Source organism: Venturia canescens, chromosome 4, assembly GCF_019457755.1.
Source record: "Venturia canescens isolate UGA chromosome 4, ASM1945775v1, whole genome shotgun sequence".
Taxonomy (NCBI): Eukaryota; Metazoa; Arthropoda; class Insecta; order Hymenoptera; family Ichneumonidae; genus Venturia; species Venturia canescens.
Window position 1 is genome coordinate 9,731,818 of NC_057424.1, and position 26,044 is coordinate 9,757,861.

A 26,044-nucleotide genomic window follows, 5' to 3' on the forward strand; every position below is an offset into this window, starting at 1 on the left:
AATACATTTACTTGAAGGACCAATGGCTGCTACGTTTTTCAATATTCGAAAAAACTATATCAATGCACCCGAAGTCTTAGCATTTCATATATTTATTTCTAAATGCTGATCAATTTGATGAGGTTTTTGGGGTACTGAGAATGTACGTTTTTTTGTACAGATTTTATTGACAATCAGTACAGAATTTTTGTATTTTTTTGTACAGAAGAATGAAAACAGTACAGTGTTTATATGATGCCAATTTTGTTGGCAACATCTAGGGCATCGTAGTCACGAGCAAGTCGTACATACGCCTTTTTTTTGCCATCAGGCCTTATCAGCGTGTTGACTTTTGCAACATCGATGTCGTAAAGTTTTTTAACAGAGGCTTTTATGTGATATTTATTTGCTCTGGTGTGAACGATAAACACCAGAGTGTTGTTATCCTCTATCTTTTTCATGGCTGCTTCCGTCGTCAATGGAAACTTTATGATGTTCACGGCATCCATCCTAATTAAAAACGTACCAATTATTGTCCATTTACAAGATTAAGATACTGTGCAGAAGTTGACGAATTGAAAGATAAAATTTCAGTATTGTGTTTATGGTGTTTTCACGCTTGGTCAAAGAGATTCCCACAAATATATCATCATCAAACAATAAAATTCAATCGATATCCTCAAATACTGTGTTAATTAATGTTTTGATAAGGAAAACCTAATCAATCTTACCGGTTCCTATTTGGTACAGATTTTCTTGGGTACTTTGGGTTCCTGGGTGGTCTGAAGGTCTTGGGACGATGGAAATGTACTGAAGTACGGATTTTCCGAACGCGCGATCCATGAACTCCTTTCAAGATCTGTATGAGCAATAAAAAAAATTTCAAGTTTCAAAATAAATGATGATGGAAACAAAAGTTAAAAATGTTGAAAAAGTTCAAATCAGATTTGTGTTATAATAATTTGTTTTCACATGTTTTTCAAAGAGATTCCCACACATAAATCATCATGTAGCGAAAGTACGACGTAGAAAGGATATGAAAAAGTGTATTTTTCACTGGAGTATCAACCTTTTTCTGTGCTTTCAGGGCTTTCTGAACCGGAGCGGCCGGAGCTTTGCCACCTTTCGGTGTCTTCTTAACTGCCCCAACATTCTTTTTGGGTTTGGGTGCTGCTGGCTTGGCAGGAGCTTTAACAGCGGGTTTCGCTGCCGGTTTGCTCGCGGCCTTGGTTGCTGCAGGCTTGGCAGCTGCGGGTTTCTTTGCCGCTGGCTTGGCCGCTGCAGGTTTTGTTACTTTAGCAGACGAAGTCGATGCCGCTGGAGTCGCAGTCGCTGGCTTCTTCTCTGCCTTCTTCTCAGTTTTTTTCTCAGCAGACTTACTGCCTGAATTGTTGAAAAAACATTGTTACTTTTTAGATACATCTTCCAGAGTCAAAATGAGAAAAATTATCATCATATCGAGCAAAATATTTTTCCAATCAGTCTGTGTTCATGACCAATCAACCACAGTGGGTAGTTTTCAAGGATTTTATAGCATAATTCATTATTACTCGAGAGTAGATATTGACAATTTTTTTTGTCCAAAGATCTAATAATGGATAATGCCCAATCAATTATTTGTATGTAAAAAATTCCACAGAATTGCAAAATGACTGAAAATATTTCACATGAATGAGAGCATTTTTTCAAGTTATTTATTTTCTTCACTAAATACAGTTGTTCCGCGTTATACATTATAAATGAAGTTTATCTATAACTGAGTTATTAGGTTTCATTTGTGGGTAGGCATATTTCGTTTAAGAAAAATGAAATGAAACGCGTACTAGAGTTTAGAAGCATAGTTGAATCGAAAACGACGAAAGAACTTTTTGATTCTAAGTTATGTTTCAAAAGTGACAATTGACAAACCTCGGGTGGGATTTTGGATCTCAAATATTGAACGACCACATGGTCATGCAGTGACAAATCTAACCTCATTAATATCGAGAATCACAAATTTTCACTGGTTCTTTATTTTCAGACAACTTTTATAGTTGTTCATAAAACGGTTGAAATACTCTTCGCCTTACGATTATTTATGGATCGAAATATTTATATTTATTAGGAATTACGAGGGTTAAAAGTTTACCTGTTTTCTCCGTTGGCTTCGGTTTGGGAGCCATTTTGATGAAAAGAATCTGACGGAGAAAACACGGGGACAGGAAAGAGCTCTACTCGATACTTAAACCGGAAGTAGTCGCGTTTCTTGTATCATCTCTTATGGCGCGCTTACATGAGCATAAACATATTTGGTTCGATCGGTAAGACAGAAAAAACCACAGTGTATTCTAGTATGTGCAAACGTTCAATATTTTTAAGGGTGAACAGTCAGTTACATCAAATTCTTAATTTTCATTAAAATTTTATTAATCGTAAATTGTAATTACTTTTGTACGGTATTAACAAAATACGATGATTACGGTTTCGACGCCTCGAGTCAATAAGCCAATAAGAATGTTTCATTTGCACCGGAAACGATGCTTCACTCTTCAGAATTTTTGTCTTCGTTCCCATTGGTCACTCCAATACGAGACTGCCAATGAAATCGTATTGCAAGCATGCGACAAAGTTCGACAATCGACGCTAATTTGATACGCCAGTACTCCAAAAAAGAGACTTCAACCAATAAGATCACTTTGGATTTGCCAACTCGGATATAGTTGAGGGTAAACAAAAGGGACGCGCAGTTCAAAGCGATACTACTTGGGAAGAGGTGATCGTCGGGAAAGAAGCGTGTGCGTGTGGTGTCCGCGAAGAAAACAGAAAAAGGACGACATCGTAAAGTTCGTCGTGCGCTGCACAAAGGCGCACAGTTTCTCTCTTCCTCTCTGTCTCTTCGTAATACGAGAGGAGAGCAGAGAGTCGCTGGAGTTCGTGTTATTATTTTTCGTTATTATCGCTCGATTAAGTTTGTGAATAAAGCCATTGTGACCGGTGTGGGCGGCTTGCTCGATGATTTTGCACGCGTTTTTCGGCCTGGCAAAAAAACGACCTCTTATAAATTGGAAATTATCCGAAATTTCCCGAAATATCGTAGTTCTAAGAAAGAAAACCGGGAATCGAGGATTTTTTTCGTTTTTATTTCTACGAAGGGTAACAACGGAGCTACGCAAAGAAACGCCGACTCTCTCAAGTAGTCAAGAACAGTGTTCGGCCAGCCTTGAAAGTAAACAAAAATGGAGATGAAACTGGAGGAGGCGCAAATCTGCAGGCTATGCGGCGAATGCGAGAGTATATACATTGATGTTTTCGGTGAGGAGGGCACAAAGAGATTCCTCGGGGTCAAGATTCACACGAAAATCAACATTTTGGTGAGTTTGGACGAAATCTTATTTTACACGCTTGGGCAGCGGGTGCGAATTGCGTGAAAACATACAAATGGCCAGGGAGGGGAATTTCAAGGAAAAAAAAATAAGGGAGCATCACTTTTGCACGTACTACGAGAAGGGTTAGAAAAATGGCGTCGGCGACGTGAGGACGCCGCAACAATTTTTCCCCCATCAGACACTTGGGGGTTATGATGATCACCGGCCAATGGCGGTCACCTTTGTTTCGAATCTTCGCAAATACCGATTTATTTTTTTTCTTTCAAACAGTTCGATAATAATCTCCACTTATATTAATTCATCCGAGCCATTTCGTTCATTTATCAAAATGATCAAAATTTCTCATGACCTTGCGTGACCTTCGAAGAAATTTAAAAAATATTTCAGTAATTACGATAATTAGAGAACGATCTAATTTTCTATATTTACTCCAGTTTTTGAAGTTCAAAAATTGAGAGTTTTGTTACTTTAAGGCACTAATTGCGTGGTTATTACTTTAAACGATCGAAAATGTTATTTATAATGGTAAAACGAATTGTTTTACCGTGTTATCCAATAATAGTGAACACGAATCCACTAAAACAAACGGCCTCCACGATTTGAGGTTATGTTGTCGTTTTTTGCTTATGAATGAATTTCTTCTGAGTATTTTCGGGTAGAATAAATTTTCACTTGATCATCGTTGATGATTATCATCTATTACGTTTCGAATTTTAAGAAATCACAAAATATAATTCTAAGTACACTGTTTCCGGAATGAAAAATCATTTGAAAAATGTTATCGTTCGTTCAACCACAATGATATTTGTAAAAAGAAAAAAATGTTTGAACCGTGGTTGACATAACATTTAATCATAGAACTATTTATAATCATAATAAAAATATAAACTAATTAGTCTCTAGATAAAATTTGTAATTACCTACCACCTCAAATATATCTTAAATTCCTTGGAAGATTTTTCGCACTTGGATGTACTGGTGGGCATAGTGAAAGAAAAAAAATTTGGAGAAAGAGAGGATTCAGTTGTCAAAAATTTGTGTCTGTTAAGCAGTAGGGTCCTGAATAGCTTCCTCCATTATGTAACAATTCGTTGCTTACAACGGAGAAGAGAAATCATGGACATTGGGTTGTGCTTTCTAGAATTGAGTTTACATTTGATAATTTTTGCTTTTATTTTTACATCAATTGAGAAAAATGGATAATTTTTTGTTGTTGCTTTCGCAAAGATGAAAAATATTGCTAATTTTTGCTTCTGCTTTGGTACAAATGTAATAAAACAATCATTTCTCATTCAGCTTTTGTTAAGGTTGGAAAACATTAATTTTTGCTTTTCTCATAAAATTGAAACAAATCGTTAATTCATACACCGATCGTCTCCATGAGAATGATTTGCGATAAAAATAATTTGTTTGAATCGCAGATTGATGAAACGGACCCTCTGCCCAAGGCGATTTGTGTACAGTGTCTCGGTAAGCTCGAATTCGTTTGCGACTTCCAAGAGGAGTGTCTACGCACCCAACAAGTGTTGCGCGAACGATACAATCTGCCGGCGCTAACAGATGTTGTAAGTGTGTCCAGTTACTATCGACTACAAGAGCTTTTTTTTTCTTTCAATTTGTTTCCTACCGCTAAAAATTCAGACGCAAATATTTTGACATTCGGACGATCCCTTCTGTTCTCGTGAATAATGCAGTAAAAATTTCCTTTAATTTTTGCTTTTCTAAGGAGTAAAATGAAATTTTTAGAAATTTTTAGAAATGCCCTTGACAATTACGTTCATACGGTGGTCAACGACTCTGTGGTTAATTTGACAAAATCCATAAATGATAAAGAATGGAAAAAATTGAAAAAAAAAAATGGAAATCGATTACAGCGGTTGCTAGTCACAATGAACGGAATTGTCTTAGGATCGTAATGAATTTGATTATCGTAACTGTAAACGCATAGGGGTGAAAAAATTCTTTCATAATCCACTGGTACATCAATGTGAAAAAAAAAAAACAAAAAAATTCAATTTATCCCTCAGGAAGAGCTGAAAATCGAAGACTCAGCGATACCGGCAGGAACGTCAACGAACAATAATAGCACGGATAAAAATTTGAATCCTCCGTTGGAAAATGAAGTCGAAATAACAACAACGACGTATGAAAAATCGGCTACGCCGATCGGAGCCGAGAATCATCAAACGAAGGCAAAAAAGAAATTACGGGCACGTAGAAGATCGATATCGCAGAGCGAGAACGAGAAGCCGGACAGTGAGCGGGAAAATGTACGTGAGCCGAATACTGAAAATGTCAACAAACGCTGGTTGCGAAGCCGAAATTCGACGGCGTCATCAACAGCGACAACGACGACGACGACAACAACGAATTCGACGTCGGGGACGTTGACGAGCGTCGATTGTGCAAAAACAGTAACGGCCTCGATAACTCGTAGATTACGGAGTCAGAATGATTCGTTGGAAAAGAGCAAAGAAGTTGTGGAAAATACGACCAAAGAATCGACGAGTCCAAGCTCAAAATCGTTGAGCGGTGAATCAATGATCCAAATTCCAACTTCGGCGTTGAACAAAGTTCTCACGGTAGTTTCTTCGTCTCCGGACATGGAAGTTTCGGTCAAAGAGTCGACCAATCGTCAAGGTGACATAGAGGATATAAGCTTCACCCTGGAGCTTCGACGAAAAAAACAAGACACGGAATTCCTCACGGTCCTCGCCAAAGTTTTTCCCGATCAGGGCTCTTGTCTGGTGGGCTCGGGGATCGTGAGTCTCCTGGAGAACGAGAACAACGTCGAGGTTGATAAAATCGTAAGCACGATTATAAATGGCTCGTCGAAACGGAAAAGCATTAACAGCGGAGTGACGAAAATCGATGAGCTCGAAGAAATGGAAAAAAGGTTATCGACCACTCAGAATCCCGAAGAACTGTACCGTGTGGACGGTGAAGAAATTCGGGTTGACGACAACATCGAATACGTCGATAGCCAGTCCGGCTATGCTTGTAAATTGTGCCGTAAAATGTACGAACGTCGAGACAAATGTACGGTACACGTTAAAACTCATCTTGGCATAAAACAATACGCTTGTACTTTATGCTGCGCCAAATTTGTTTGTAAATCGGATGTCATGAAGCATATTAGATGTTCACACACAAATCCACGACCCATGCAATGTCCCAAGTGCCCGAAACGCTTCCGTTCGAAATTCGACTTGACCGAGCACGACAACGTTCACAAAGGCGTAAAACCTTATCGTTGTAGCGATTGTTCTCAAAGTTATCATCACAAAGTATCGTTGCAGATGCACGTTAAATCACATCAACCCCCGCAGAATTTAGCTTGCGAATATTGTGGCAAAGTTTTTCCATTTCGTACTCGTTTACTTTCACACATTGGGAGTGTTCATTTGAAAAATCGTCGCAATTTCCGATGTCGTTTCTGTTACAATTTGTACTCGAGTCTCGCCGTTCTAAACGATCACGTCAAATCTCGTCATGCCACCACTTACACTTGTGAAATATGCTCGAAAACTTTCAAGGTTGCTTCCAAATACAAAGCACACGTTTTGCAACATTCCAATCCAAAGCCTTTCGTTTGCAACGTTTGCAACAATCGTTACGCCTCCAAAGCCTTTTTGAATGAACATCTGCTCAAACACGAAGGTCTCCGAAAACATGTTTGCCAAAAATGCGGTGCGAGCTTCGCCCAAGCCAGCCATTTGGCCGCTCATCGCCATGTCCACGGCGAAAAAATTCACGTTTGCCCAGAATGCGGACGTAAATTTAATCGGCGAGACAATATGAAAGTACATAGAAAAAGACACTTTGAAAAATCAGGTAAAAACGATGGAAATGACATGAGCGACGGTAGCACAGTCGACAATAATACCAATGAAAAATAACTATACTTTTTTCCAAATTGCAAAAGCCCGTCAGTTGCGGCGAAAAAAATTTGATTCATTCATAGAATTTTTTTTAAACTCAGTAATTATTGCCACAGTAGAAAATGAGAAAATTGAGGTTGAAAGTTTTTATTGAAATTACGAATTCCAATTTGTATTTTTGATCAGAAAATTTTTCTACTGAATCGAATCACAATTTTTTTCGGTGCAACCTTGAGAGGAACAAAAAAGGCCCACTTATTTCGTCCATTGACTGACGACGCATTCCCATTTCCCTTTCTATTCGACTTTGTTTTGACTCGCGGAAAAGGGACTGGGAAGTTTTGGTCAATTTGTGATTTTCTAGAGGTCTTCTTCCGAAGCCAAAAACCCAAACGTTTGACAAATAACGAAACTTGGAAAGTGGTCAAAGCTCGGTCCAGTGCCAATTGAGAATACCTTTTTCTATAAATTCCCAGTTTACAAAAATATATATTATATAAAACAGCGTTCAATTGTTGAAAGTACGACCAGAGAGTCTTCCAAACGAGAAATCCTCGTTTAATATTTGGTTAAAAAATGATAAATATTTTCTATAAAACATTGAATTTTACACCAAAATGAGATCGTCTTATTCTCTAAAAATTTAAAACTTGTTCAAAAACAATTGCAAATCTTTTTATATCAAAATTTATAAATATTTATATATACTCTACAAAGAAAAATAAACGTATATCGAAAACGGAATAAATCGTACTAAGAGTACAAAAGGATAGTATGAAAAAGTATATTTTGTAAAGAATCTGACAGCTGATATTGACGCTTTATGCGTCGTTAAAAAAACAAAAATGACAATCAGAAAAATGTGCCTTCGAAGTGAAAAAGGAAAGAGAAAATACTTATTTCGAGCCTCATCCAAAAATGTTATTTACGAGAAATAGCCAGGGCCTACAATCACTGCTCCAATTCCTAATGTGATGTCGATAAATATGTATTCTTGAGAATGTGAAAAACTCGGAGAAAAAAAATCAAATATGAAAATTGAAAGAACGATAAGAAACCGAGGTGTGTTCAATTTCGGTATCAATCTACACGACGCAATATAAGTCTTTACTCCAACTTTATTGATGATATAGACGCGACGGAGAAAATAAAACAGTAGTCTATATTTCTCTCGTTAGAAAATGCATGGAGGATAAATTAAAAAGAAAAATAATGTGTGATTATGAATAAGTTAGTTTCCTAAGTGATGAATTAAGGGAAAAAACGTATAAGTGAGATCGGAGAGTGGAGGGATAATTAAGATTTTTTTTCAACGACATGCTCATTTAAATATTCCAATGTTTACACGAATAAAGCTATGATATTTTTCGAGAATAATCATTTTTGTTTTCTCTTGCACCTTACCTTGTTTTGAAACTCAAAATTCGGGTCACACTTTAGATGTGAAGAAGTTCCTGTGTTTGCATGAATCAACCACTCAACTGCACTTTTTATTAACAAAAAACCCAGAAATTTTTCATTACCTCATTTCCTCCTGATTTTGTAGATAAGCGAAGCTGACGGATTGCCTCACAATGTCTGCATTAGATGTCTCGGAGCGTTGGAATTTTTGTGTGACTTCCACGAGCAATGTCACAAAACTCAGGAAAAATTGACAGCTGCGCAGGTGAAATCTTTAATTTTTCGCAACGACAATGTAGTAGTGAATAATTTTTTTGGCTTTTGAGTAATAATTTGAAGCAATAATTTTGAGAAATAATTTGAATATTTCGTCTAAACCTCAGAAATGCCAAGAAGCTCAGAAACGTCAAGAAACCGTACCTAAGCCACTGGACCCGGAATTGGATGAGGATTTTGACAAAGAAAATACTGCACCGACTCCCAAGTCTGGCATCAAAAGGAAAAAATCTATTTATCCGGAAGAGCAAAAAAATGGGCAAGTTGCCCATGTTGCAGTGGACAAGCGTCACAAGACTGCCGCCGAAGAGTCCGAAAAGTCGAGACCAGAAATAAAACGGAATGAAAAAGAAAAAGAAAAAGAAAATGAAATCAATGAGATGAAAATTGATGAAAATGGAGCAACGCAGAAGGCTAAAAATCAGGAAAACAAAGAGAATGGGCAGGATGACGTGGCAAAGAATAAAATTGACAAGGACAAAACAAATAAAAACAAAGAAACCACGCCCAATGAAAATGTGGGCAAAACAAAAAAGGGTAAAGTTGAAGAGAAGAATCTTAACATTGAGGCTCCAAAAAAATCAAACAATTCGAACAAAACGTCTTCTCCTTTTAAGAAGATAAATGCTTCAAAAACCTCAATAAAAACCGAATCCGCATTGAAAATTTCTCCAAGAGAAGAGAAAAAAATAACGGATTGGTTGAAGAAAGTTCCTCAAAGCGAAGTGCCAAATTTCACGGTTGAAAAATGTGATAAGTCTGTTGAAAAAACTTCCGTAACTGGTACAAAAACGATGTTGCAGAGCAGCGAACCGTCGGATATAACGGTGAAAGTGGAGAATGATGAGAATCTGGTAGAAGCTGCCATTTCAAAGGGAAAGATATTGACAAAAAATAAAATTGTATGGATACCAAATATGATTCAATTACCAGAGGGTTTGAGTCTGAAATCTACGAGGTTGGGAAAATTGCACGGAAATTCTCCGCCCAGGGGTGATGAAGCAGAAAAACAAAGTGTTTCTACGCCTTCTTGCAGCAGTGATAAGAAATTTGAAAATAAGAAAGAAAGAGCTTCGATGGAGCTAGCGAGGGAAAGCATGATGATGGAGAAACCGGATACGAAAATCGATGACGGTTCAAGTAAGCGACGAGAACCGCGGAGTGTTGCAAAAAAATTGAGCATCATTGAATCGAGAGACGAAGAAGAATCTGCGGACGAAACGGACGACGATGGAAATACGAAATCAAAGAAATTCAGCAAAATCACAGACCTCATAACCGACGAACAAAAAGAAGCAATTGAGAAATATTACAATTGTAATATGTCCGTGGTCGACGAAAGAAGAGTTATGGACCACGTCGTTTATCTCGGTCGAAAAAAATTCACCTGCAAACTCTGCGACGCTTGTTACACTCGACAAGACAAATGCCAAGTTCATATTTGGGGGCATCTAGACATGAAACCATATCGCTGCAACGCTTGCGATTTTTCCACCGTAACCGTCAGCAATATTCGCTGCCACGTGAGGAAAAGTCATCTCAAAATCAAACCATTCGCATGCGAGATTTGCGAAAAACGTTACGTCACTTCTTTCCTTCTTGAAGAACACTTAAACACTCATACCGGATTGAGGCCTTATGCTTGCGACGTATGCGAATTTACCAGCGCTAGCAGACAAGTTCTCAGTTACCATAAAACTACCCACAAACCCGTGAAGGTAAATTTTGTCACTTTTCTGTCAATTCTCATTATTCGCTTACGTATATGCAGGAAAATTAAATTTTCAAAAGAACAATTTTTTTCTAGCACGTTACTAACATAAAGTTTTTGACAGCTCTCACTAAATCCTAAAATCAATGGTTTCTCATTCACAGGACGTAACTTGCAACGTCTGTGGCAAAGAATTTTTTTCAAAGAATCGTTTGCGCGCTCATTTGATCATTCACAACAAGGACAAAGCTGCAAACATGTGCAAATTCTGTTCGATCTACTTGTGCAATAACGAGGCGCTTCAGAAACATTACGCGAATGTTCACAACAGGGATTACGAATGCGATGTTTGTGGAAAAAGGTGCAAATCGAAAAAAGCACTGAATAATCACCAGAATGTAAGGGTTTTTCAAAGAAAGCATTTCTTTGTAAGAGTAGTGACTTTCGAACATCATATTATTGAGTATTTTTTTCTTTTTCATATTCAAGCAAATTAAAAATTCCTTCCAACCACATAATTGATGATGCATTTACAAAATGTTTAAAAAACCCCGAATTGATAGATTTTTTTCGATTTCCTCGTGCCCAAAATTTGTTTCCAGCTGCTCCGAGATTTATAATTCATTTGAAATGTTCCTCAGGTTCATTCAGCTGCAAAGTACAAGTGTACTCTATGCTCGAACGTTTATAAAAGTAGCCACATCCTGAAAGAACACCTACTCAAGCACGAGGGCATTCGAAAGTATAAATGCAACGTTTGCCAAAAGGATTTTGCTCAACAGTCTCATCTCGCTGCTCACATGGCAGTCCACAGTGACAAAAGGTGGAGAGAGCTCATTACCAGATTAAAAAAATTCTTAAATTCATCGACTTTTGATTAAGTCTTTAATTTGCGATTTGCTATCCTCAAGATTTCATGATCGAAAAAAGAATTTTAATTGACTTATTAAATACGTTTTTTTGTTAGATTTCTGTGTCCTGGATGTAAACGTCCTTTCAATCGGCACGACAACATGAAAATGCATACAAAACGATGCGAGGCTTTTCTCGCCAATCCGGGGCTTGCAACTCTTTTAACAATCCGACGAAGCCAAAGTAAGAATCTTACAAAAGATACGGATAAGGAGGGGGGAGTAGAAAAAACGGTTTTATCAACCGTACCGACAAATACGAAGACTGATGTGCAAATAAACGAGGAGAGAGCGATTATGAATGTACCAAAAACGAAGGATGAATACCGAGAAAGCTTCACCACAGTCGTCGTCGAGAACACGATTCCATGTACCTGAATTTTTTATTTCTCTTTCTCACCAAACGCAACGAAGTGCCTAAGCCATAAAAACGTGCCTATACTAGCATTAATTAGTTACAATTATGAACACCGTGTGCCTGAAGCACACAGCGTGCCTGAAGCACACAGCGTGCCCTCACGAATATTCATTAACTAATTTTAATTAGCTCAATTATGTTTAATCAGTTACAATCCTCAGTAATTTTAATGAATTAATTACAATTTTTTATAGTGAATCTTCATGTTCCTGGCCCAAGTTGGCAACCTGATATTTTTTTTTAGTTCATAATATTTTTTAAAAAATCACATTGCAGTATTGATCATGCCAATTCTACGATTTTTTTTGCCTCTTATTTTAAGACTGAAACTTTGCTGAAGTTGCTACATATTTTACATCAAAGACTGATTTTTTGATGCTGTCAACTAGTGCAAATGATACGTGCCTGTAATTGTAAAAGTTCCTATTAAACTGACTGTGCAAACCAATAAATCCTGTTGTTTTTGGTAATTTTGTAGTTTCACTACTTTTTCGACTTTTCATACGATAAAAAAAGTACACATAGTTTTTCGAAAAAATAATCTAATGGCATAATTAATGTGTTGTCATTTAACGATAACGAGCTATGTTCTGTTTGATGTTGACGTTGCGAACGCCGAAACCTGCGATGTGCCTTCGGAATGACGAGCTGTGTTTGCCCAGAATGTAAGAGATGGAGATTTGTGGGTCAAACTACGACTTTCACTTCTGTGTCGACAAACTCGAAATCAAGGCTCTTCCTCATGGGAAGTCAGTGTTCGATTCAAGGCTTCGTCGGACGGTTCGTAGTAACAAACGATCGTTCGGTTAATCGTCCTCCAAGAAATAAGCGATCAAATTTTTCAATCAACTGAAACAATCTCAATTCACTTTTACGGATAAATAAACAATAAACAATATGGACTTGAAATTACCCAAGTACGAAGTGCTAGAAGAGAGTCTGACGAAAAAAATGCTTGAGAAATTTAAAGGCGAAAGAACAGGTTGGGTTAAGGTCGGCGAAAAGGGATATTTTTTTCCTCATCGCTACGTGGAACAGGGCGAAGGATTTTACAAGTTCAAGGCCAGATCTAGCGACACGTGGGTTTTGTCCTATCCCAGATCAGGTACCACATGGACCCAAGAATTGGTTTGGTTGATCAGCAATAATTTGGACTTTGATACGGCCAATAAGCGTTATCTTTCTGAGAGATTTCCATTTTTGGAGTACGTCGAAAATCCATTATTTTTTGATTGTAGAAAAAAAAACAATATCAAACTATTGGAAAACGCAATTTTGTAAATGAAATATTCCAGAGCTCTTATATATTAATCACGGTATTTTCGTACACTTTTCAACCAGATTCAGCATGTTCAATCATCCAGAGGTGACGCAAGAATTTGTCAAATTGAACGAGGGCGACAAGGAGAAGAAAAAACTTTGCAAAGAAATTTCCAAACCCGGATACGAGGTTTTGGAGAATCTTCTTTCACCGAGATTCATCAAATCCCATTTTCCACTTAGTTTGTTGCCCGGAATTCTCGACACTGGATGCAAAGTACCAATATTTCAAATTATATAACGCAATCATTGCTTGAGACTTTTATTTCAATTTTAATTATATCTTCCGGGTTTTCTTGTAATACGTAAACACTTGCTTTCACTGACTTTAAAAACACGCAACGATCATTATCACAGTTTTATTAAATCTTAGATAATATACGTTGCTCGGAATCCGAAAGATGTTGCGGTCTCATGGTACCATCTCAATCGAGCTATCAGCACACAAGGCTACGAAGGAAATTTTGAGGAATTCTGGAATTATTTTCGAAACGATTTAAGTGCGTAACTATATGAAAAAAATTGACTAACGCCAGTGTTTTCTGATAATTTTGATAATGAGATTCTTAATGACATGGAAAAATGTAGCCCCGTGGAGTCCTTATTGGGAACACCTTAAGGAGGCTTGGGCTCAGAGACATCATCCAAATTTACTTTTCTTGTTTTACGAAGACTTGCAAATGGTAATTATTTTTAATAATCTACAAACTTCTCCGAGCGCAAAAGCTAAGAAACATGTTCTTCAGGATTTCCGGGGAGCGATTGAAAGTGTTTCGAAATTTCTCGGCAAATCTTACAACGCCGAGGAAATATCCCAACTCATGAATCATCTTGATATCAAAAATTTTCGCCATAATCCAATGGTCAATTCATCGGAATTGCGAGCTTGTGGAATTATCACTCCTGGAAATTTTGTGAGAAATGGAAAGTCAGGAGGATGGAAAGAAACTTTCACGGATACGCTCGAAGCCAGTGCCGATACGTGGATCGAGGAAAATCTCAAAGATACTGACCTCAGATTCCCTCATTTTAGTGCGAATAACAACAATGAAATCATTTTGACAGATTCGATATGTCACGTAGGAAAGACGATAAATTGCAAGCAATGACCCGTTAACATCGTGTCACTTACATATTGTTTGATTATTGCAATGTTTCAGTATTCATCCGAGGGGGAATGCTAATTAATTTGAAAATTTACACTCAATTTCAATGCTCTTTTATACATTTTTCAAGTTTCCTTTCGAACTGGTGCTATTTAAGTTTTTTTTTCAAATCGGAGAACACTGAGGACTGGTTTGACGTTTTAAATGCAAATATTAGTTCAATCTTTGCTGTCATTTTTTAATAATTAGTCAAACTGAAAACGTAAAAAATTCTGACTCAGTGTCGAAAATTATAAAAATCAATCGTTAAACGTAACTGAAAGGTGTAATTGTTCTGCATGAAAAACTGCGACCCCCAATGAACGTATTAAAAAAAAATCATAATTTGCCAATTACTGTCGTAGACATTTTCCCTTTAATACTATTATATATGAAAAATCTAATTGTCTTCTAAGTTCCGAGGCCTGGCACAATTTTCTTTATTACCAAAGTTGACCTTCAGATGTTGTGCAAGAATTCAGTGTAACATAATTCACGGCGAGTATCTGATTGAATAAAAGTTGAAATTTCCCTTATTTTATTGTATAATACATCATTTTTTTTCTTCCGAAAAATGGACAGCAACTTTAAGTCTGACGGTAGTGCGAAAAGCGTTACTCAACTCTTCTTCTGCCTGGCGAGCAACCATTTTGACCCGAGCTCCACTTTTTCCTAAAACGATTTTCGCTATTCTATCGGATTCAGCCCGGGTGATTACGACGCAATTCAAACTACCGTCCTCGCAGGTGCTTAAATGCTCAATCTCAATTTTTAATCTGTATGGTAATTCGTTCGGCAAGGAATCCATAAATTTCGCTCGTACAGCACGTTCGATGATCTTCTCAGTTGGTTGATCCGTCACCACTTCCGGTCCGTATTCCCAGTCACGGGGCTTCGCGGAATCCAAAAAATAATTCTGTGGAAGAATGTGAAAATTAAATTCAGTTAAATACACCAAAAATTATAATTTCAAGACAAATAATCCATTTATCGTACTCGTAGATCCTCAACACCATCTGCAGTAAGTGCGCTGACCATAAAAACATCTGAAAAATTCGGCCATCCCTTTTCGCTGGTAAGCACTTTTACGAGCGCCAGAAGATCGCGTTTTTTCTTCATAACATCAATTTTGTTCATAATGAGTATTGATGGTACACCGACTCGAGTCATTTTCATCAAACCCAATATCTTTTTATGCATAAGTCCTCTTGTGTATTTGTTAGAAACGTCTTGAATGACGCCAACAATGTCTGCGCTTTCCATTGCCGCTTTTACATCATCTTTGAAGCTGTTCTCGAGCTCGAATTTTTTGAATTCGTGAGCGGAAACAAGACCGGGAGTATCGATGAAAACCAGCTGCGTTTTACCTTCACTGTAAATCGCATTACTTTTTGCTCGGGTCACGTGAAATCTTGATGCAGTTGCGCAAACCTATTCAGAAGAATTTATCATGAGCAATAATAAGAATAGTGATGAATCATACTACCGATGTATTTGGAAATGAAAAAAAATTTGTCAATCCTTTTCTTTTTAAAAAATTGTGTAGAAGTTTATTTCGCGACATAAAGTTCATCAATTGGGGACACAATTTTTTTGAAAATCCACTGGAATCTTTTCATATTTCTACATTGTTTGGAAACCCATACTTTTTATCAATTGAATTTTCAAACTGATACCAGGTAACATATTGACAATGAAAAGGTTTTTCCACCCAATCACATTCGTACAAAATTTCTGTCAACGAAAGATATATCCTTGACAGGAAGTTTGTACGAATAAAATCTCTAAACCAATTGTAAGATCTTACTGATAAAAGACTGTTCCAAATTATTTAAACAGCATTTATAAGAATAAATCATTTTAAACTTTTACCTAGTCGTGCGTAGTGCATATTTTATGATCATTACCATTATTATTTTTATATAATATTGACAATTAAATTTGAAAATCACAATGATGTTTTTCTAGAAAAAAATTTAAAATAAAGTGCAACATAAGGAACAATGGATAATGTATTCCTCCCAACAAAAAGCTATAATTTAAATTCTACAAATTTCCTCATTTGAAGAATTTCCAAAATTATTGAATCTTTTAGTTATGGAGTCGATAAAAATCCTGTTACACAATACATTCCGAGTGACTTCATATTTGGGGGAAAATATGAAATACATGCTACTCTCCTATTATCAAAGAACAAAGTGTAACTTTCATTTTTCTCAGAATATTAAGACTGTCAAAATAAACTGTGTAATTGCTTTTCAGTGATCTCTCTCGCACTTGCACAACTATTAGATCACCTTTAGGGGCATGTTACGAGATTATCCAGAATTTCTTGAGATTTCTTTAAACGCAAAGTTTTTTGGAACATTGGATGATTTGCAAAGTATGCAAAATATTTGGAGCTGTCTTAAAAGAGGTTCGATCACGATTGATTGTCCAGTAAAATTTTTCAACATTGTTTACTCACTGGTCGATTGGTGAGGCGATTTATCAGTGTACTTTTCCCAACATTTGGCAATCCTATTATTGCTATATTCAATGATTTACAATCTTCGCTCCTTATTCTATTGAAATCCTTGTTTTCATCGATAAAATCATCATGCTCATTGCAATTCTGATATTCTGGAGCGAAAGTGCTTTCTGGTGCGATTGAAAATTGTCTCAAAAGACAACTACTTGAACGAAAAAAACGTCGTCCAATACACATCAACATTTTGTTCATCTATCAATTCCTTTGTACTTCATAATCTGTAAAGCAATAACAGGAAAAAGTGTTTTTCTACATTTTATAACGCATGTTAATATCTAATGGCAACGAAGAGGCTAATGCGGTGGATACAAGAATCAAAATAAAAAATTGTAGGTTATGTTGCCAAAACGCACAATTCTAAGTTCTTTTTTTAATTATTTATTCTCGAACGCGACATATTTTACAGCATTTTTATATTAATACACAAACTGTGAGTTGAATGGCTGCCATACCCTTGATGATACGGTATGAGAATGTGAGATCATAACAATTCACCGAAAAAATGTAATTAGACGATGACATAATACCTGATGAAACGTATATAAATAGTAAAAATTCTCTTTGTGGTTGTTCAAATTTACTTCAAATAATGAAATTGCATTATATGAATCGATTAGAAAAACAAAAGTTTATAAAACGCCGACAATATAACCGATTAACCAAGTTTCTTGAAAAATCTATAGAAAAGCAACTCGCGGACTCTTGCGGCAAAATTATATTCATATACTCGTTCAATAATGTACCGACCGCAAGGTGCTCAAGCTTATGATCGAGGGGAGGAAGGCAGCACCAGCAAATGTCATGGGGGTGGAAAGGTATATATAAAGGGCGAAGCTAAGAGAGGTTTATCCTTCGTGTGTATGTGATGTGAGCTGGGGAGGCAAAACCGGGGGTCCGTGGAGGCTGGTATTGACGCGCGGCGCGGGTCACGATTGAGCCGCGCGCTATCTCGCTGGCACTTCTCATGTCCCGTGAACTCAAAAAACAAACGAAGAAACAACGAAAAGAACAGAAAGATAATCGAACGGATGAGAGTGAAAGAGAAAAAGAGTTCAGAGTCCCGAGTGTTGCGTGGGTCAAAACCTCGTTTCACACGTAAATATATCCGATGCAATTGCGATCTTTGAATTCGGGAGGTTGTGCCTCGATAGGTGGATGATATCGAGTGACATTGCGACGAACGTTTTCGAGATGGGGAGAGCCGAGACTAACCGTGAATGTTGGGGATGTGTGGGATAGGACTTTGGAGATCTTTCAAACGAAGATTAAAGCTCGGTGTGATTTCACAAAGATAAAAATAAAAGTGTATAATCGTGTAAAACCCGTCATTTAAAATATGAGCATAAATACGTGTATATAATAAATCGCAAATAATTATAATAAAGCTTAAAATCATTATTTCAAGACGAGAGTCCATACATCGATCGTGTTTTTCAACGCGAAACGCATTTTCGGCATTTTCGTAAGATAATTACTTCCCTGTCCCTTCCGCCCCTAACCTCCCCCCTCCCCATCGTTCTGCTCCTTTTATCTTGTTCTTCGATTCGACAAGTGGTAAAACGAACGCTCGTGGCTGATGCATTTCTGGATTAACAAGCCGGCGGGCAGGAACTACGGGTTTGGAGGCCGCAGATATCCTTGCGCCTCGTCCGGATCGAAAGGACGCTGTGGTATTAAAATCATTCCAAATTCTAGTAGAAAACAAAAATGGCGCTAGTGTCCAACGGAACCGCATGTATTATTATTTCAGCTTGTATTAGCCCACTGTTGATTCATATCTCAATAGAAAACAAAGAAAAAAAAAGTAGTACTGAATCTGTCAATAAGCATCAAAGAATACTAACACGTTGCCAAGGTCAACGCGGTCGACGCGGAAGGGAAATTGGACCGATGGTCACTCCGGTTCATCGTTTCCAAAGTCTCAACGGTGCATCGGTTCCCGCTCACAACTGTCCTCCTGGCCCGAGTGTTCCGACCCGACCTCGTCATCCTCGGCACCAACATCAGCAACCGTCGCACCAGCAACAACAACAATCGGAAATAAATCAGCCTCCGTCGTTGCAGCAGCAGCAGCAGCAGCAGCTCCCGCCTATTCCGGACTTTGCCGTGGACGAAGAAACAACGGATTCCGGAATTACCCGGATTCGTAGATCACGTTCGAGCATCGTCATCAGCAAGTAATTAAAGAACAAAAGGTCTACCGAGAGGATTCCGTGGAACATGTTCTTCCTATATACAGGGTGACTCGATTATGTATTACTTGAGAAACTAATATGCGATCCGGTGTGTGTATTCCAAAATTTTAATTATTCGATTATTGATGTTACGAAAAAAATATAAACGAGGAAGAAAAAATAGTAGAAGAGCAATTGATCGCGAGATAAGGGAAAAAGAAAAGTACATTTATCGAGATAATATCGCATAGATGATAATTCCCCGGATTTTTTCTCGTTGCTCGGATCGTAGTTATGTGCATCGTGATTGGGAGTTCACTCGTGCGAATACCTAACAGAAAATCCAGCAGGGTGAGAGCAGTTTTGAAAAAGTTTGAATTCATTTTTCCTTTGCGTCAACGGGTCGGAAAAAATGATCGCGCAAGAATTTTCCCAATCCGAGTGGCGTAATGCGCGATGAGCTATTTGTCCTTATCGTGTCCGGGTCGTTTTTAAATATTTTGATTTTTCGAAAAATCTTTTTCGGTATAGTAACGTTACGAACGCAGCTGCTGCTGCAGCTGCCGCCGCCTCTGGTGGCGGAATCGTAAGTAGCAGCAGCGAGAGACCTGTCTTACCGAACGAGACAACGAACAACGGAGGCCTTAATCGGGCGGGATTTCTGGATTTTTCCGAAATAAGCGACACCGAATTGGCGGGCTACAGGCTCAGGTGCGGCGTTTGGATAACGTTCGTACTTGCGACCGGTTTCGTTTCGGTGGCTAAATTCTATTTCAGCAATCGGGTGAGAATGGAAAAATAGTGGATAAATGTTTTCCCTTTGACACGACGATTTTTCCATGTTTTTTTTTTCGTCGTTGACAGGACGCTGGTCTCGATATGCTCATATTTTGCGGTCTTCTCTTCACCCTCCTGCTCTCCGGATGTTGTTACTCGACGTTGTTTCGTCGTGCCCAAAGCCATCTTCGACATCAGGAACATCTTGAGCCTGAAGAACAGCACATTGCTACATTGGCCGCTGCCCTCGAGACCGCGAGAGACGAGAATGCTCAACACGTCATTCAGCACCAGTTGAACCCTCGAGTGCAACAACAACAGTTGAATCTACAGATGCAGATGCAGCATCAGCTGCAACAGCAGCAACAACAAACGTCGCCCCTTCCACCACCCCCACCACCTCCTTACCACATTGCCATCCTTATTCCCCCTCCCGATTCCCCGGAAGAAGCCCCACCGCCCTCTTACGACAAAGCCATGAACGAAGATTCGACGAATCATACGCGTGTTTTGATTTTCTCCAAAGACGACGAAAACTGATTCTTCTCTCCCTCGCCCCTCTCTTCAACCACTATACGGCGGTTCAAAAATCAATCGACGAATCATCAAGGATAGCTGTGATAATTGCAGTAACTCTGTATACGCCAATCTTTATACACTTAAACAAATGATTACAGCAACAAACACGAGCGGAATCGATGCTGCGTCAATCGTTCAAAATCAATCACGCGTGCGTGCAGCGCCACCGTGCGGATTAGCGTATTTTTCCTTATTAACTTTTTACAAAACGGGATATACGTTAATTTTATTTGAGCTGACAACGTTGCCTCAAATTGCTTGGAAATTCAATGAAAAATGTTCTTTTGTATAAAATAATCGAGTTGCGAGAAGAATTGCGTTGTACATAATGAACGTTGCCAAAAAAAACGACATTGGATTTCTCGTACTTTTTCTTTATGAGGTTATTTTCTTTCACTTCGTACGGGCATGAGACTAAACTCGCGATCCGAAACACACAAAAATATTGTTACAAGCCAACGATTGTCTTCGACGGCCTACAAAACACACGGCTATCCTGATCCCGCCAGCCGAAATCTACAGGTGCGTGCTCGACTTTCCTGCTGGGACGATCCTTCCAATTTGTGATGTTTTTTTTTTTCTTGAGCAAGCCCAAGAAACAGAGAAGGAATGAAAGAAGTTGGACACACGCACAAGTGATAAATTTAGAGAATAAGTATACCATGTGTATTACAATAATCGATGACGCACGTTAATAATTCATAGAGGACAAACGAATGAACGAACGAAACACGATATGTAAACGGATATAAGCGAAAAAAATCGATTAATTTTACGCGCGAAACTGTACAGAGAAAACGCTCCAGCTAATAAAAGTCTTCAACGTCGTTTCTTTTTATAATTATACACGACCAGCCATGCTCATTTGATCGTGCATTATTTTGTTTCCTCTTCTCTCTATTTTTCTACACGTTTCGCAGAGATTCCTTTATCGTATAATTTCTTGTCTTATTGCACATATTTGCTTACTCAATTTTTCCACAACTTTCAAACAGTAAAAACATTTACACGCTATTAAAAGAATCGGTTAAAGCTCGAGCTCAAACTCGCTGGATCTCAAAGAGCTTTACGTCTGTGTCGTACCAAATTGGTGGCTCAACGTTTCGCAAATAAATAACTCCCCACATGTAAGTACGGAACCAAGCTGTTGTGCCAGCATTCGCTTGATATCTTCTTATCAATATTGGATGTGGTACTGGCAACAAACCTACTAGTGTACCGTGCTGCAAAAATTTCAATATTTCGCTCTCGTCGGTCAATCCCCTGGAAAAATGTTTAATTGATTAGTTGATGCTGTAACGTATCGTGTGAAAAGCAACGAAATATTCGTTCAATGCATGAACTCACTTGTCAATGCATATTTTCTCAACCTGAGGCACCAACACTTGCAACAGTCTCATGATCGTCTGCAATGGAAGCTTCGATTTCCATTGATAAACCCAATCCCCGGATGGGACCCATTGGTTAGGGACAACTTGATTGATTTGATCGCCAACTCGAATTCCTCCTTTCTGCATTATGAGGAAAATCAAATTTTTAATTATGTTTATAAATTTTGTAATGTTTCTTACAAAATGCATGGAAAAACTTACGGGCACTATGGTCTTTTGCTTCGACGCAACAGGAGGGGAATCCGACGTTGAGGCAGTTTTTTCTGGAGGATTCTCATCTTCATGGCCATTGTCGGTAATGGTTTGACCGACTTCCACTTCGACGGAAGGACTCAAAGGATGAGCGGATTCTTTCTCCGTCATTTTTTCAATACCTGAAAATGTGAAATCGTGCAAAAATTTAGGCTAAGTTCAGATTGTGTGCAAGCGAACCAATTATTCGAGCAATAGCAATGAAAATGCGATCTCACGAGGGACGTTTCAATAATTGAGAAAAACAAAGTCTTCGAATGGGGAACCTACTTTATTCATTTTTATACCTGGTGTTTCAAGGAGCGTCGCTTTAAGTGTTCCAGGCTCTGCTGGCTGTGCTGGTCGCGAACCTTCCATTGCAGCTTCCCGCACATTTTCGGTCGAAGTGCTCGTCGATGGCACTGGTCTGCGTTGTCGTTTGCTCAATGATTTTGCAATCGTTCCGCAATCGCTCGGCAAATTTGCCAGAGCGTGGAAAACTTGGCGTTTCCTTATAATCGTATACACCAAATTGCTATTCCCGTCGAATTGATACTGGAATTAAAAAATTGCGTAGTAATATTGTATAATTAATAAAACAGTGCATTGGAATCAAAGTTGACTCAAATTTTCGAATCTACCGAGTTTTTATTCTAAGACACTCACTTGTATTATATTGTTGAAAATTTCAAGTAGGAAAAAGACGAGATGATGATTTGTAGGGGCGGAGAATAAAAACCACGGAGTGCTAAATGCCTCGAGCAAGTGAAGCAATTTTGTGCTCGCAACCATCGACAGTGTCTTTAGATAAGGAGAAACATTCACCAATATTGTCAATAGACAATCGAAAAGTGGCTGCAATCTTTGGTGCCCAGTCGTTATGATCTTGTGGAAAACAGTGACTAAAAGATCAGCGTGAGTTCCTAAAAAACAACAGGAAAAAAATTAGAGTTAGTGTCCAAAAAGATTTTCATGTTTTCTGAAATTTTAAAAATGTAAACATCATTTGAACTCAACAACGAGCAATTATTTCTCTTCTCTCAAATTTGCATTTCGATTTTTTTCATGATGATTTATTCTCTTGTAGAATTTTTGATTCCATAACATCCAAGTGAATTACCTGTAAATACTGGAATATCCATCGGCACCGTAGCTGTGTACGGTTTATTCAATCGCACACCAAAATTACGTTCTCCACTCAATAAAAGCAGGATAAAAACGCCAATGTGCATCAAGCCAACTCTTGCTGTAAATAACACAATTAGAATTCGCTAATTAACGTCACAGAAATCTCGTCAAGGCAGTGAAATGCACAGAATATTTACATTGATCAGCTCTGGAGTCGTTGAGATGGTACAAAATGGGTACCAGAACGTCAAGAACATCAGAACTTTTGAGTACATAGTACAAAAATTTTTTGTTGTAGTCACACATTTTCCAGAAAAATACAAGAAGCTCTTGATGAAAGTGTACTTTCTTCGTTGAATTAGGTAAGTAAGTTTGCATCATGGGATTGTTCAACAATCCCGTGATTCCTTTCAGTACAAACTGGAAGTCTATGAGTGAAAAAAACTGAATTATTTACACGTTGATTAATTCGTTAGGAATTTGACAATGTTTTTTGAATTGCTAGATTTCGTATGATGCCTCAGCAGTAACTCGAACTTTTGATTTTTAGTATAAATTCCTTTGCGTTACCTTCATCTCTATGAATACGACTGAGATAATTTATGAAAAGATTATCTCCGACTGTGCCCTCCTCTGTCGTAGCTGCTGTGCCTCCGCTTGTGTCATGATCCAAAGTTACGATTAAAATTTGTAACGAAACATCGACGAGAGGCTCTAGAGAATCCGTGAACAGAAGATGATTGTATGGAATCCCAAAACCCACTGGATTGTACGCACAAACCGTGTTCAGTAGAGATGTAAACATTGGTAGAGCGTGTCTGCACAAAATGTTCAATATCATTGTTAAGAGAGAAAATATTGTGGAAGGATGCTTAATACGAAAAAATGAAAGTTCAAGTCATGAATTAATGATCTAAACACTCTAACACGTGATTCAAATTGAGGAATGATCAAATTCAACTAATCGAGTAGAAATCGGATTCTTTCTTAGTTGATCAATAATTCATAGAAAACAAATTTTGTTCACCGATTTTCAGCACTAGTAAGATGTTGGATCCAGCGATTAGGCGTAACAGTAAGATCACTTGGTGGATTGTACATCGTTTCGCTGAAGCAAGTGAGAAGAAGTTTCAACAATTCAGTACGATTAGAATCGAGAGTGGGATTTCGGGGTGGTGAATGAGCAAAGCCGACACCAGCCTCCCAAATGTATTCACAACTGTCGATTGATTGCAATTCCTCAGCCTTTTCCTGTAACAGTTCATGATTTTTGGATGAATTTTCCTGAAAGTAAAAAGATTAAGGGAATTCATATAAAAGGTTGTTCTACCGGCCCAGATTTTCTATTTGCTGCAACTGTGAAGTCTGGACAAAACAGGAGATCCTGAAACGAAAAAGAAAAAATCGTCAGAAATGAGCTTGGAGTAGAAAGTACTGAGATAATTCACTATTGGCAAAAATCGTTTTTATAAAGTTAGTAATTTATTCGTAAAAATTTTCGTTGAAAAAAATCCCTAAGTTTATGGCTCAGAGATACAAAAATTGAAAATCTTTGCAAATGAGAACTGCCAAAATTACGCGAATTTTATAATTGGAATTCGCCAAAACTGTTTTTTATGTAAGAAAAAAAAGTGACTAACACAGAGTGCATTGAGAAGCGAATGGGCAAGTGGAACGCTTTCGTCATGTTCTTCTTTGCCAGGTAAACTGGACCAGAAAAAGCCCTTCCAATCAGGGTCCTCAAAAATGTAAGGCAAAAGTCTAGTCAGCAATCTACAGCAGTTTAAAACTGTCTGATGCTCTTGCTGAGTTCTGCAACTGCTGTCCACTGCTTTGACCAATTTTTCTACTGCCTTGTAACAGAGCGTTGCCAAATTTGACGGTGCCTCTTCTCTTAGTATTCGGATTTCCGGTGCTGGTATGAGAGTGAAAATGTCTTGAACACTGGATACATTTTCTGACCAAAATTGGTCCCAAAACACATCATCCGATGCATCTATCACCTGAATCATATTGAAATTTAATTATCAAATTGGAGTATTCCCAAAATCATAGCATAATAATTTCACAGAATATTGATGAAAAATTATTTTCATGAAGTATTAGATTTTGACAGGAAAAGTGTTTCCAGTAATTTAATTCCGTTAGTTTTCTTTTATTGGAAAAACAATTGCCTTTGGTTTCTTATAATCGTTTCACCAATACGGTCGGATTTAAACGATAGAAAAACATGAAACAAAGGAATAAAATAAATCAATTTTTTATAATTGAAACGAAAACCCAGTTCAGAGCAATAAACAACAAAAATTAAGAAAAATTAGTTGATATGGGGACTGTATTTGTCTATAAATTTTTAATTCCCTACAATATCTGATAGTGACAATACAACAATATTGTCGTCTGCTTCAGAACGACAAAAAAACATTGAAACGTCAAAGAAGCGTCGCCTGCTGTAGTCGACAACTCTTCCGTAGACTTTGTAAGCAGAAGTGTTTTTTTTGTTGTTATAATTACCTGGGTCTTTGACGTCAGTTGCACGACTGCTTTACGGAAATTAAGTTTTGTGTCTGCGTTCCCCATTATACGAGAGACTCAGGATGCTAATTAACAATATTTAATGTTGAAAAAATAAAATGGCAAAAAGCGGATCCTAACGTTTTTATATTGAACGATGCGGAAAATGTTACTGATGCTGATATGAATAGTGTTCTATGATTTTCATGTTCTCATAACATATTGCGTGTTATCGCTGGAATCGTTCGTTCGATATTACACGCCTACGCTTTTCAGCAGTCGCGCACGAAACAACTGTCAACTGGAAAATTGT

At 37.9% G+C, this 26,044-nt stretch overlaps 6 protein-coding genes and 1 long non-coding RNA gene across 9 annotated transcripts; 3 read left to right on the forward strand and 4 right to left on the reverse strand.

Moving 5' to 3' along the window:
- Nucleotides 1-132: 132 nt before the first annotated feature.
- RpL23A (ribosomal protein L23A) lies at nt 133-2,245 on the reverse strand. Its single transcript, XM_043417895.1, has 4 exons — nt 2,108-2,245; nt 1,049-1,362; nt 711-838; nt 133-489 (listed from the first exon to the last, which is right to left on the reverse strand). Exons 1-4 carry the CDS (start codon nt 2,139-2,141, stop codon nt 228-230), a joined length of 738 nt encoding a protein of 245 aa, XP_043273830.1. The 5' UTR covers nt 2,142-2,245; the 3' UTR covers nt 133-227.
- Nucleotides 2,246-2,690: 445 nt separating this feature from the next.
- Nucleotides 2,691-12,394, forward strand: LOC122409960 (zinc finger protein 39-like). 2 transcript variants are annotated; one of them, XM_043417884.1, is made up of 6 exons: nt 2,691-3,329; nt 8,772-8,891; nt 9,010-10,620; nt 10,778-11,011; nt 11,255-11,436; nt 11,581-12,394. In XM_043417884.1, the coding sequence occupies exons 1-6, from the start codon at nt 3,195-3,197 to the stop codon at nt 11,900-11,902; spliced, it is 2,604 nt and encodes an 867-aa protein (XP_043273819.1). In that variant the 5' UTR covers nt 2,691-3,194; the 3' UTR covers nt 11,903-12,394. The 2 variants fall into 2 exon arrangements, with proteins under 2 accessions (XP_043273819.1, XP_043273820.1); XM_043417885.1 differs by lacking the exons at nt 8,772-8,891; nt 9,010-10,620; nt 10,778-11,011; nt 11,255-11,436; nt 11,581-12,394 and adding exons at nt 4,766-4,909; nt 5,372-8,602 and having other exon boundaries at nt 2,694-3,329.
- On the reverse strand, nt 8,336-9,142 carry LOC122409970 (uncharacterized). Its single transcript, XR_006260811.1, has 2 exons — nt 9,047-9,142; nt 8,336-8,898 (listed from the first exon to the last, which is right to left on the reverse strand). It is a non-coding gene; the product is annotated as an uncharacterized lncRNA (long non-coding RNA).
- Nucleotides 12,395-12,836: 442 nt separating the features above from the next.
- On the forward strand, nt 12,837-14,514 carry LOC122409969 (sulfotransferase 4A1-like). Its single transcript, XM_043417897.1, has 5 exons — nt 12,837-13,147; nt 13,284-13,479; nt 13,636-13,762; nt 13,851-13,945; nt 14,009-14,514. The coding sequence occupies exons 1-5, from the start codon at nt 12,840-12,842 to the stop codon at nt 14,369-14,371; spliced, it is 1,089 nt and encodes a 362-aa protein (XP_043273832.1). The 5' UTR covers nt 12,837-12,839; the 3' UTR covers nt 14,372-14,514.
- Nucleotides 14,515-14,823: 309 nt separating this feature from the next.
- On the reverse strand, nt 14,824-17,639 carry LOC122409965 (GTPase Era, mitochondrial). 2 transcript variants are annotated; one of them, XM_043417889.1, is made up of 4 exons: nt 17,465-17,639; nt 16,875-17,155; nt 15,404-15,838; nt 14,824-15,323 (listed from the first exon to the last, which is right to left on the reverse strand). In XM_043417889.1, exons 2-4 carry the CDS (start codon nt 17,127-17,129, stop codon nt 14,961-14,963), a joined length of 1,053 nt encoding a protein of 350 aa, XP_043273824.1. In that variant the 5' UTR covers nt 17,130-17,155; nt 17,465-17,639; the 3' UTR covers nt 14,824-14,960. The 2 variants fall into 2 exon arrangements, with proteins under 2 accessions (XP_043273824.1, XP_043273825.1); XM_043417890.1 differs by having other exon boundaries at nt 17,390-17,639.
- A 123-nt stretch (nt 17,640-17,762) lies between these two features.
- On the forward strand, nt 17,763-21,294 carry LOC122409964 (uncharacterized). Its single transcript, XM_043417888.1, has 4 exons — nt 17,763-18,607; nt 18,793-19,114; nt 19,643-19,895; nt 19,976-21,294. The coding sequence occupies exons 1-4, from the start codon at nt 18,514-18,516 to the stop codon at nt 20,426-20,428; spliced, it is 1,122 nt and encodes a 373-aa protein (XP_043273823.1). The 5' UTR covers nt 17,763-18,513; the 3' UTR covers nt 20,429-21,294.
- Nucleotides 21,107-25,994, reverse strand: LOC122409961 (protein HID1). The gene is made up of 12 exons (XM_043417886.1): nt 25,732-25,994; nt 24,858-25,220; nt 24,548-24,601; nt 24,245-24,468; nt 23,788-24,035; nt 23,415-23,645; nt 23,210-23,335; nt 22,756-23,012; nt 22,398-22,644; nt 22,060-22,232; nt 21,815-21,978; nt 21,107-21,730 (listed from the first exon to the last, which is right to left on the reverse strand). Exons 1-12 carry the CDS (start codon nt 25,795-25,797, stop codon nt 21,508-21,510), a joined length of 2,376 nt encoding a protein of 791 aa, XP_043273821.1. The 5' UTR covers nt 25,798-25,994; the 3' UTR covers nt 21,107-21,507.
- Nucleotides 25,995-26,044: the final 50 nt, after the last annotated feature.

Coding starts and splice junctions, on each gene's coding strand:
- RpL23A (XM_043417895.1), bottom strand. CDS start 2,141: ATGGCTCCCAAACCGAAGCCAACGGAGAAAACAG. Junction 839..1,048: donor CCCTGAAAGCACAGAAAAAG/GTTGATACTCCA, acceptor TTGCTCATACAG/ATCTTGAAAGGAGTTCATGG. Junction 490..710: donor TCTGTACCAAATAGGAACCG/GTAAGATTGATT, acceptor GTTTTTAATTAG/GATGGATGCCGTGAACATCA.
- LOC122409965 (XM_043417889.1), bottom strand. CDS start 17,129: ATGAACAAAATGTTGATGTGTATTGGACGACGTTTTTTTCGTTCAAGT. Junction 15,839..16,874: donor ATCGCCTCACCAATCGACCA/GTGAGTAAACAA, acceptor TCTTCTGAATAG/GTTTGCGCAACTGCATCAAG. Junction 15,324..15,403: donor ATGGTGTTGAGGATCTACGA/GTACGATAAATG, acceptor ATTCTTCCACAG/AATTATTTTTTGGATTCCGC.
- LOC122409964 (XM_043417888.1), top strand. CDS start 18,514: ATGCATTTCTGGATTAACAAGCCGGCGGGCAGGAACTACGGGTTTGGA. Junction 19,115..19,642: donor TCGAGCATCGTCATCAGCAA/GTAATTAAAGAA, acceptor TTTTCGGTATAG/TAACGTTACGAACGCAGCTG. Junction 19,896..19,975: donor AATTCTATTTCAGCAATCGG/GTGAGAATGGAA, acceptor CGTCGTTGACAG/GACGCTGGTCTCGATATGCT.
- LOC122409960 (XM_043417884.1), top strand. CDS start 3,195: ATGGAGATGAAACTGGAGGAGGCGCAAATCTGCAGGCTATGCGGCGAA. Junction 10,621..10,777: donor CTACCCACAAACCCGTGAAG/GTAAATTTTGTC, acceptor TCTCATTCACAG/GACGTAACTTGCAACGTCTG. Junction 11,437..11,580: donor GCAGTCCACAGTGACAAAAG/GTGGAGAGAGCT, acceptor TTTTTTTGTTAG/ATTTCTGTGTCCTGGATGTA.
- LOC122409969 (XM_043417897.1), top strand. CDS start 12,840: ATGGACTTGAAATTACCCAAGTACGAAGTGCTAGAAGAGAGTCTGACG. Junction 13,148..13,283: donor GAGAGATTTCCATTTTTGGA/GTACGTCGAAAA, acceptor CTTTTCAACCAG/ATTCAGCATGTTCAATCATC. Junction 13,480..13,635: donor TTCTCGACACTGGATGCAAA/GTACCAATATTT, acceptor ATTAAATCTTAG/ATAATATACGTTGCTCGGAA.
- LOC122409961 (XM_043417886.1), bottom strand. CDS start 25,797: ATGGGGAACGCAGACACAAAACTTAATTTCCGTAAAGCAGTCGTGCAA. Junction 24,036..24,244: donor CTTACTAGTGCTGAAAATCG/GTGAACAAAATT, acceptor CATTTTGTGCAG/ACACGCTCTACCAATGTTTA. Junction 21,731..21,814: donor GAGAAAATATGCATTGACAA/GTGAGTTCATGC, acceptor ACATTTTTCCAG/GGGATTGACCGACGAGAGCG.